Here is a 10,995-nt window from a genome sequence, read left to right on the forward strand (position 1 = left end):
TTCAAATTTTTTACAGTTTATATACATTTGATATGCGTTCCCTTGATGAACCTGTGAAGGTACATGTGAATCATGTATCTGCAGTCCTTGATGTGGATTACTCACCTACTGGGAAAGAATTTGTGTCCGCTAGTTTCGACAAATCCATTCGAATCTTCCCTGTAGACAAAATGCATAGCAGGTAAGTGACTGTCAATAAATTGTTTGTTTTCTGTCAGATGGATCTTTATCATATTTATATTTCCATTGATTTTATTTTGCTCATGTTCAGAATATGATGATTATCGTGTGATTTATGATTTAAGTTGTAAAAATACTGTGCTATTATTACTCTTTTTGTTGTTATTGCTCATTCTAGTTCCAAAGGAGATTTCAAGGAATTCATGCTAGACCAGTCTCTTTCATTAAGTAGAATATATGATATAGTATCAGGAAATTAATTTTGCTTATGATTATTGCCTCCTTGACATTATCTTACTTTCTCTTTTAAACCCTACTTTCTCTTTTAAACCCTCCTATCCCCATCTTTACTTGTTTTTCTGTTGAGTTTGATAAGATTTCTATACCATGCAGTTTGTATAGGTATATGTGTGTTCAACCCTCCTTTGTCAATTTCAGATATATTCTTCTCACATACTACATATCACTTATGAAAAATAACAAGTTCCATCCCCTTCCTCCTTTTTATTCTTTCTCTTTTTCCTCTTCAATTCATCAAAACAGAACCAATTCTCCCACATGTTCTTCCTTAGTAGTCTTTGAAGATACTAACATTTTGATGGAACACTTGATTCTTCTCTTATTAGAATGTTAGCATTCTAGTGCTAAATATTGGTGGATTTATGTACACCTTACTTCATACTTGTTTCAAGTGAGCCCTCTAGAAACCCGCTAAGCTGATTTGATTTTCTATTTCCTTTGGTGTTTTCATCTCTCTTCATGAGAAGTCAGGGAGGTCATGACCACATATGTTCTAAATCAAAAGAAAAGGGGAGATATTGGAATCTTTACAAACTGTTAAGCCATTAGAGTTGATAGAAACAATAATTATCTAATTTAGCATGGTTCAATATGATTGATTTGATCTTAGAAGGAGATATTTTGGGCCAGAATTTGAAACAAGGTACTAAGTACAACTGATGGAAACAATGCTTGTGTTCACACCTAAGTAAGTACTCAGTGGAGTTCACACGTTTGGGAGATTTCAGGGCTTAGTATGGCTTAGTATGAAATATCTGAATTCACACCTCCCTTAGGGCCAGAGAGCACTCTGGGAGATAACCCAGAATCCCTCTCTCTCCAGAAGGAGGAGTTAACCTTTGGGAGATCATATATATACAGGAAGCTAAGCTTAACTTAATCCTTCCTTCTTAGTGCTTCCAGAGAGAAAACTTCAGGCTAGACATGTCTTTAACTCTTCTCTAGTCATTATTCCTTATGAAAGTAAAATTGATTCCACTCTGTAATCATTTAGATTATTGACAGTAGGTTAGCAATCACATTCTCCAATTCTTTCTGAACCCCTGGGACTTATTTAAAACATTGCCAAAACTACTCAAAGGCAGCTAGATTTTCTTCCCTTCCATATTATCTCTAGTATTATTGCTGTTTCATCCCACCCAGAGGAGCTTTCTTATCTTTTCTTTGATCTTATTTTCTTTAGGATAATTGAACTCCCTTTCCTCTTTTGAAGCTATTTTATAAAATCCATATTTTCACGAATGTGGCAACCAGATACTATTGCAGTAATGGGGTACATCCACAACAAATAGTAGTTCTATTGTACATTTATCACTTATATGCAAAGCATAGGTACACAAATAATATCTCTCCTCTAGGAACTTACATTTGACTGGGTAAAGACCATACATTATACCAAAACCAATCTGATTCTCATTGGCCATCAATAGATCCTAAGCCAAGTCCCATTTGGTTCTTGTTAGGGTCCTAATTGACTCAGATTGAATGTAAATAGCAGTCATTTCTGCTTTGTCAGATACGCAAAAGATCTTCCCCTCCCAGATTTATTTATTTGTTAGTTTGTTTAGATTTTTTCTTTGGTGGGGGAAGGAGGGACTAGGTGAAAGAGGAGATTCTTTGCTTAAGTGCTACCTAGCCTTAATCACTGAATGGGTGTGGGCTGTCAGACTAAGATCTGATGAAGACCTTAGTTTAAAAAGACCAAGGTCTCCCATTACATCTAGGCCAGCTATAGTCATCTTGATCTACATCTGGCCACTGGACTCAACTGGCTCTGGAGGGGAGAGTGGAGCAAGTGACCTTGCACAGTCTTCCTTCATTTAAATCTAGTCACTTGCATATCATGGCATCACTTCCTGAGTTATGGTCCTCTTCGAGAAGGAAGAACAAACAACAGTTATTTTGGAAGACTGTGGGTTTGTCAGTGTTGACTTTGCCAATAGTTTTCTTCAAGATTCAAGTTGCCCCCCCCCCACCTTAATGAGAGAATGCAAGAAAAGGAGTTATTTTTAGTAGTTAGTCCAAGTTAGTTTTTGTTTATAGGATCCAACCTAATTGGACAAGGTCTTAAGAACAGGAATGCAATGACATTCCTAGGAATTTTTAGACAGGAGTTTTCTACTTTATACTTACTTTGACATAGAAGTAAATGTTACATTTGCTAATAAGAATATTAACCTGTCAACTTATACAATAAAAATGTGTACATGTCCCTATATCTCTATTATCTCCATCACTGTCTGTCTCTGTCTCTCTGTGTCTCTTCCCTCTCTTGTTTGTTTATCTGTTTATATATTGTTTTTTGTTGTCTGTCCTTCATTCTTTAAGAGGGTCATGACATAAGGTAATTTGGCTGGCTTTTTATGCAGATTTGGGATGAAAGAAGTAACTCCAATTTATTATTGGTTTTTCTTGATGCGTGATGTGACCTTCAGGCTTTCCCTAGAGTAGGTGTTGGGGAACCAGATAGTTCTTTTCCATTCAGGAAGCCATTTTGCCAAGATGTTTTTTGTTCACGAATCCTTTGATCATTTATCTATTGTAGAACGACCCTTGATCTTGAATATTTGTTTTAATTTCTTAAATATCAGATGTCAAAGACATGTGATGCAAAAGTTTTTTCCCTGCCAGTAACTTTTTATCCTATGTGTACATGTATATGCATATGTATATGTATAGGGTGAGAAAGGGTGTTTCATTAAATGAATGGTGAAGAATAGTAGAAGGCCTTGAATAGAACAGTGATAATTACATGTACTGGACAAAAAAGTGATTGTTTTCCCCAAAAACATTAAAAACAAACAAAAAAGTCTTGCTTCCTTCTATGCTTTATTCCTTTAATAATCTTGATTGTTTCTGTTGCTTTTGTTGTCAAACCTTGGTAATGTCTTGAAATCTCTTTTAGAACTATATGAGCAACTATTCAAGGAAAAAAAACCTTTTCTAAACTAATTTTTCTTGTATTGTATCCCAGGGACATCTGAACCATTTTGCTAATCAGAATAATATGTACTGTGAACAAAAACAGGAATGCTAAAAAGCCACAGATTTCATATCCCTGGATTTCACAAGATCCTTTCAATCCCATAAGTCTATTATATTCTTTGGTGATAGCTTTTAAAAAAATAACTAAGTAAAATAAGCTTTTCTTTGAAATGACTTTCAGAAAACATAAAATCTTTATTAGAAGAACTAGATGTTTGAAATAAACTGTGAGTAAATAAATGCTTTTGAATGCTACATAGTATCAATACTTGAAAACTGTTGTATTTGGATTTCATTCAGTTTTACTAAGCAAACAGCTAGATCAATAGAATTTTTATAAGGCTGTCACTTCATTTTGACATATGTGAAAAACCTTTATTGAATTTCATTTTATTTAATTCCTTTTCTGGGGATGTATTTTTAGAATGTCATGAACTTTATAATACTTGAAATTTTGTGTGCTTTGCATGTAGTATGTAGTTTGTTGAATTCTAATTCAACATTCAAACATAAGAAATGTGGATTAAGAATTTTGAAATTATATATCATAAAGGAGTGGTTAAAATTGGTTTATTTATTACTAAAAAAAAATTGTATTTTAAATCTAGAGCAATGTTCAAGTCCTTCCTCTTGGCACATAGGAAATTTGTGACTGAGAAAGTCTTTTATCTTAGTATCCCAAGCACTCTTCAGGTGTTTAAGTTACAGAACAGCTGTAGACCTGCATTGTGAGGAATTTCCTCTTCTAGAGCTCACTGAAGCAAGGAAATCTGCTCGTGTCCATTGTGTACAAGTAATTTACATTATTTTTAAAGACTAGCTTACTTTACTGCCATTTAAACTTCACGCTCTCTTATTGCTGTTGGAGAAAAGTGTCCGAGTGCCTTTTTTAGATAGAGGTAAACTTTGAAAAAGTTGAATAACAAGAATGGAACAGTTTGTTCTGGAATTTGGTGGCTATTTGTATCCAGATGACACTGCTGTAGGACAGTTGTAGTCTCTCTCTTTGTGGAGTGGGAATTTTCTTGGATTTTTTAATGTAATATACTCAGCCTGAAACTTGATTTCATTAGAGCTGACAAATAATTTACTTTTAGATTTAATGAAGTGCTTTACATATGAATATTTTATTTGATAGCTATGATAGAGATATCTCCATTTCACAAATGAAAAAACTAAGGCTCTTAAGTGAAATGACTTGCCCAATGTCAGTGCCAGACTTGAAGTTTGAACCCAGATCTTTCCAGCTACCAAGTACTTATTCCCACTGGTCTTTCCTACCTCTCTGGTGTTTTGAGATTAAAGTAAATATTGTATAAAGTAACAATTTTGTGGTTATGTTTGGGAGGACTAAGAAGTTCGTTCTTTTAATATGGACATAAATCCTTAATACCCTCATCGTTTTCTTTTCCCATGAATAATTTTACCCAATAGTTATTCCCTTTCTGTTTTATGCTCTGTGTCTTGGATAATTTTCTCTTTAGATTTCTTTCTTTTTTTCTTTTACTTCTTTCGTCTTAGATTTACCCTTTTCTAATTTTTTTGGCCTTGTTTTGCTTTTCCTCTTAATGCTGTTTATGACACTTCCTAATATAGTATTTTCTGTGACTTTTTAAAAAAAATGTGTTTTCAAATAGGTGTGAAATTTAACTTCATTTACTGACTAATTCGTACCCCAACCTAATAGGTGCTTTTGTGACTCTCACTGTTTTTTTCCACACATATAAATCAGCAGCACATTTCAATTTTAGCCAGTTTGGTAGGATCATATATTTCATGACACAAATTGGGAAACATTACTGAATTCTGGAAGCTACATGAGATCACTCTGCATTCCCTTTATTTTTTTAGTGTAAGAAAAAAAGATGAATGATGTTTTTGTTCTTAGTAAATACAATTCATTTCTTTCTGTTGTGGATTCTCCAAGTATGTTTTTACTTATTCAACATTGACTTAATCTATGAATTGAGTGAGTGATCTCAGATAATATCTCATATTTCTTGAAGATGTAAAGAAAATATTATGGTGCTTGAAAAGTAGCGTCTAAGGTATTAAAGAAAAAATCCATAGAATTCTAAAGGTTTTGGTGAATTTTTTTTTTTTTTTTGATAGAGAAGTATATCACACAAAGAGAATGCAGCATGTTATTTCTGTGAAATGGACATCTGACAACAAATATATTTTATGTGGATCTGATGAAATGAACATTCGACTCTGGAAAGCCAATGCTTCTGAAAAATTGGGTGTGGTAAGAGACCCCATTCATTTTCCATTTATCTTATTGCTGATCTGGCTTCTCTTTTATTAGATTGAAACATTTGGATCAGTTTAGTCTTAAGATAATTATCATAGCTAGACATTCATTTTTAGCATGATATTTAACTTATTGAGTGGTCTGTAATATAATTTTAAAAATCCAACTGCAGGGTTAAGTATTTTTGTCTGTTTTAAATTATATTGGGCTCCCACTTCCTTTTTTTCTAGGAGCGTGTTTTTGGAATTCATGTAAATTCATAGAGGAATGATTTTATTTTCAAGAAATATAGTTCATAGCAGTGATCCTTGAAGAGTACAAATACAGTTGTACTAGTGATTTGGAATGTAATTTATCAAAAATATTGTGGGTTATTGTGGTGGCTTTTTTTTTTTTTTTTTAAGTAAAAGGTGAGTCTTGGCTATCAGTATCATAAAATAAACCTAACAACTTCAGTGTTCTTGACACTATTTTGTTTGTTTGTTTAAGCTTACATCACGAGAAAAAGCAGCCTTAAATTATAACCAGAAGTTGAAGGAGAAGTTTAAATACCATCCTCAGATAAGTCGCATAGCAAGACATCGTCATTTACCTAAGACCATCTATAGCCAAATTAAGGAGCAGCGCATCATGAAAGAAGCTCGTCAAAGGAAGTATGTTTGACATTGTACTATTTACATTCTTTCTCCTCCCTCACTAAATAAAATGAAACAAGGAAGTGGCACATAATGCCATAGTTGTCTTTTAAGGGGCTCAATTTAGGTGCTTACACACCTAGTACTTCATTTGATTTGAGAAGAAAGGAAAGGTTCAATCATTCTAAACTTGGCTGCTCTCTAGTGACTGATAGTCATGGAAACAGTCATGACTTTAAGAGTTATGAAAAAATTCACAGTTCCTAAGAATATAGGCTTGAGTTAAAAGTTGGCAAAGAAATTTAGAGTGAGTTATTTCACAAAGAATCCATTGCTTTTCCTTATGTTATCTAAGCTCCTACTGTTAAAAATAGAAAATAATTAATCCTTTCTTGTCTAATTGAATTTGAGACATTTTTCTTAGTAAGAATGTTCAAAACATTCTAACAAGAGAGAGGAAAATTTTTAACTGTAGATGCAACTCTTTTTCCCATATGCTTGTGTATTTGAGATAAGCTGAAGTATGACTGTGCTCATCCCAATTTCTGATCACCTGATCAGAGTAGGCCTTTTTCTGAAATGCCCTTGTGTTTGTAATTCTTTCATTTGCTAAAAGTACAAGATTCATATGGCATGCTGTGTCTTTTTATACTGAGATATACCTAAAAAGGATCATGGGATTAGATTTTGTTGGGACTTGGATATGATATTGGAGCATTTGTAATTATAAATAATGAGTCTTAATGTTTAGCAGAGAAAGATATGAAAATGTTGGCTACTTTGTTCTATTCTAGTTGTGATTTTTGTCAAGTGACTTTCCAGTGAAAGAATTTTTTTTAAATTATATTTTGATTAGATGAATTTTCTTATGATCTCATGTGCATTTTCTTTCTTCCTAGGCAAATGAATCGTATCAAACATAGCAAACCTGGATCTATACCATTTGTGTCAGAGAAGAAGAAGCATATAGTGGCTGTTGTGAAATAATACATGAGAGTTCTGCTGATTTTGAATGTATGTAATTATTATGTATAGTGTGATAGATTCTAAAAATGACATTACAGACTCTGCTTAACAACAGAAAAACCTTAATTACATATAAGAGAGCTTCCCTTAGAGCTGTTTCTTAAATTACCTTAATTTGGTATGTGTTTATTTTGAGGAGCCCTAAAAATTCCCCTAAAAAAAGTTTGCTGCATAACAAGTATTTCTCCCCACAGCCATTATCTTTCAATAGTTAAAGGAATACAGCATTCACAAGAGAACTTTGGTGTCAGAGATGAAAAATGTGAAAAATTGTTATTTTTCTCCTAGCATTGTATTACTCTATTTTACATCATGTGTGTGGTTTAAATCAAATCTGTTATTTTTTATTTTGCTATGACCAATAATTAATGTTCTTTTTATGAGACTACATTAGAATATTTTAAATACTATTGCTATTTGGTTTTTTGTAATCTTCAAGATTAGTAACCTAATAGTATTTTTAATTGATAATAAAGTAAGGTTTCAGGTGACTTTTACCCATTGATGTCATTAAATCCTTTTGTTCCATCAGTTCCATTGAAATTTCTTATAATTTTAAGTTCTAGATTTTAGGACCTTAAACTATGGGGAATATTTAGACAGGTGAAAAGGAAAAGAGAGTGTTTAAGGAGGGAGGCATAACATATCAAGCACAGAGAAAGAAATGAACATGGGATATGAAGGGGCCTGACTTTAGAAAGATCCAAGTTCAGATCCAGCCTCAGATTTTGGTCACTTTTTGACCTAGGCTAAGTCTCTTAACCTCTGTTTGCTTCAGTTAAAGGAGTAATATTAACACCTGTCTCCCATGCTTGTGAGTATAAAATGAGATGTTTTAAGTTTCCTATAAATGCTGTTACTACTGTTGTTGTTACTACCATTAAGTAAAAATTGTGAATTGTAAATCTGTACTCTCAGTGACATGAATATTCTTTTCCACGTTGCAGACTAAAAACTTTCTATTCCTGTTGAATTCTTTTCCATTCCTTTTCATTTGTCCTAAGAAGTCTACCCAATAAACTGGGGGCCTTTTTCTAGATCTTAGATCTCTTAACTATTTACTTGGAGCCTATTTAACATAATAGACTGTTATACTGTTATAATACATAACTGAAGTATAATATATAAATATGTTATACTTCAGTTTAACTATATGATAGTTGTACCCCTTTTACTAGTTATCCATCTTTTTTAAATTTTACACTTGTTGTTTGGCATTGGTTATATTTTGCAATCTGCAGTTTTTTGTAGCCGTAATATTAGTAGAATGTTGGTGTTAAGAAAAAGGGGTGTTATCTTTTATGTTCTACTGTGCATATGGCAATTTTTTCCCCCCCTGTTTTGTATTTAAGTTCAAAATAAAAAATGCTTGATGGATTGGAGAGAAAAAGAAGGTGTTTTGTTTCAACCACCCAGGACTTTTTCCAGAAAATACTAGGCATATCCTCGAAGCATTTTTCCTCTTCAAATCTGGACACCATTCATTCTTTGAATTCTTTTGAGGCAAATAGGCAGAGCGCAGTGTATAAATCATTGAAGTTAGTGAGACCTGAATTCAAATCAAGACTCAACACTTAGCTTTGTGACCCTGAGCAAGTCAGTTATCTGCTTTTTGCCCGAGTTTTCTCAGTTGTATGATGGGGATAATAACTGCACCTGCCTCATTGGGTTTTTGTGTGAGGCTCAGATGAGATAATATCTGTAAAGCTCTTACCACAGTGCCTGGCACATAGTAGACACTCTATAAATGCTTATTCTCTTTCCCTTCTTTACCTATAGTCTTTCCAAAATGTACTAATGTTCAGTAGATTGTCCATCTCACTAGACAAGTCTGGAAAATAGGCATTTTTCATATACTTGATTCTCTTGTGTTAAGCCAAACTCGAGCAGTAGATGATCCCATATTTTGATGCATTTAACATGTCTACAAACAGGAGTATATGGAAAACATCACCATCTAAAGGGAATCGCTTTTCTGAATATGCTCTGTTTGAATGTCCAAACTAGCAGGGTATTTATGGCTTACTTGTAGAACAAAGTTATTTCTGATGTCACATCTATCAATGAATTTTTTTAAGGACCTTAACTTTGCATGTGAGATACCTTGTTGGAACAGAGCCTTTGAAGTGACTATTTACTGTACTCAAATTCTTAAGTTTTATAATCAAATAGGAACTTAATGACATGTTGGGTTTTTTTTTTCCTCTAAACCTTGCTTTCAGTAAATGACTGTGAAATATCTACTGGAGAGTATTGGGAAATGTAGAAAATAATTTTGATAGGGTAGTGCCAAATTATTGAAGAATGGTAGGAAATAGAAAGCCATTGCTCAGATATGAACAAGGGAATAACATATGAAAGCTATGTTTGGCAGCAGAATGGATAAGAAGGAAGAAGTGAATGGGGTAGGTCAGTAAGAAGGATTTTTAGACTAAATTAAGAGTGAATCTGTGAAAGCCTGAATTAAGTGTGCAACAGTAGGAATGGACTTGCTACTCCTAACCTATAAAATTGACTCAAAGATTTTCATCCTGATTTATTAGGTTTATAGGTAGTACCATTGAGAAGAGGAGCTGGCTTTTGGTTAGCCTTAGGTTGACTGAAAGATATTCCATTATTATCTTTTAATAGGTATCTATAGATATGGAAACGGAGTTTTAGTGAGGATAGGATTAGCAAGATAGATGTCAGAACATCACTAGGATAGCTGAAATGGTTGAAATAATTGTACTCTTGCAGTCCTTCTAACCTATGCTGTTTATCCATTTATGATTTTAATAAGTTTTACCATTGACAGTGAGGTTTTTTTCTCTCATTTTAGAGAATCACATAATCTTGGAGTTAAAAGGAACTTGAACAATCATCGTATTCAATGTCCTCATGTTATATTATGGGGAAATTGAGACCTGCAGAGGTGTGAAGTGACTTGTCCAGATCATCCAATGGCAGAACCAAGACCAGAAACCAATTCTTCGGAATCCTACTCCACTGCTTTTTCTGCTATATCAAGCTGTCTCTTAGATTTGGAAAAGCACTTCTGTATTTGATCTCTACTTTTATATATATGTATATACATACACACACACACACACACACACACACACACACATACACATACACACATTTTTAATGTATGTTCCCAGAGTTGTCTTAACTTGAAGACAGACCATGTTTCTTCAATAAACCTTTGTATATTCTTCCAAAATCTCATAGATAGTATATGCAAACAATAAATATTAGTACTGAAAAATGGCTAGCATATATTCAATTCAATAAAACAACCATTAGCATAGTTTTTTTTTTTTTTTTAATTATAGCTTTTTATTTACAAAACATATGCATGGATAATTTTTCAACACTGGGCCCTTGCAAAACCTTTTGTTCCAAAATATTCCCCTACTCCCCACCTCCTTCCCTAGATGTCAGGTATTCCAATACATGTTAAAATATATGTTAAATCCAGTATATGTATACATATCCATACAGTTATCTTGCTGCACAAGAAAAAATGGATCTAAAAAGAAAAGGAAAACAAAAATGCAAGCAAACAACATCAGAAAGAATGCTATGTTGTAGTCCACACTTAGTTCCCACAGTCCTCTCTCCCTGGGTGTA

The 10,995-nt window shown here is 33.4% G+C and overlaps 1 protein-coding gene across 1 annotated transcript in view; it reads left to right on the forward strand.

The window, feature by feature from the left end:
• Positions 1–10,683, forward strand: part of DCAF13 (DDB1 and CUL4 associated factor 13) — a 35,541-nt gene extending 24,858 nt beyond the window's left edge. Inside the window, exons 8-12 of the mRNA XM_003760313.4 lie at positions 17–181; positions 5,578–5,713; positions 6,209–6,372; positions 7,254–7,368; positions 10,202–10,683. Coding sequence (XP_003760361.1) covers positions 17–181; positions 5,578–5,713; positions 6,209–6,372; positions 7,254–7,341 — 553 coding nt within the window. The 3' untranslated portion in view covers positions 7,342–7,368; positions 10,202–10,683. The remainder of the gene's footprint in view (positions 1–16; positions 182–5,577; positions 5,714–6,208; positions 6,373–7,253; positions 7,369–10,201) is intronic.
• The last annotated feature ends 312 nt before the right edge of the window (positions 10,684–10,995 follow it).

This window comes from Sarcophilus harrisii, chromosome 1, assembly GCF_902635505.1.
Source record: "Sarcophilus harrisii chromosome 1, mSarHar1.11, whole genome shotgun sequence".
Taxonomy (NCBI): Eukaryota; Metazoa; Chordata; class Mammalia; order Dasyuromorphia; family Dasyuridae; genus Sarcophilus; species Sarcophilus harrisii.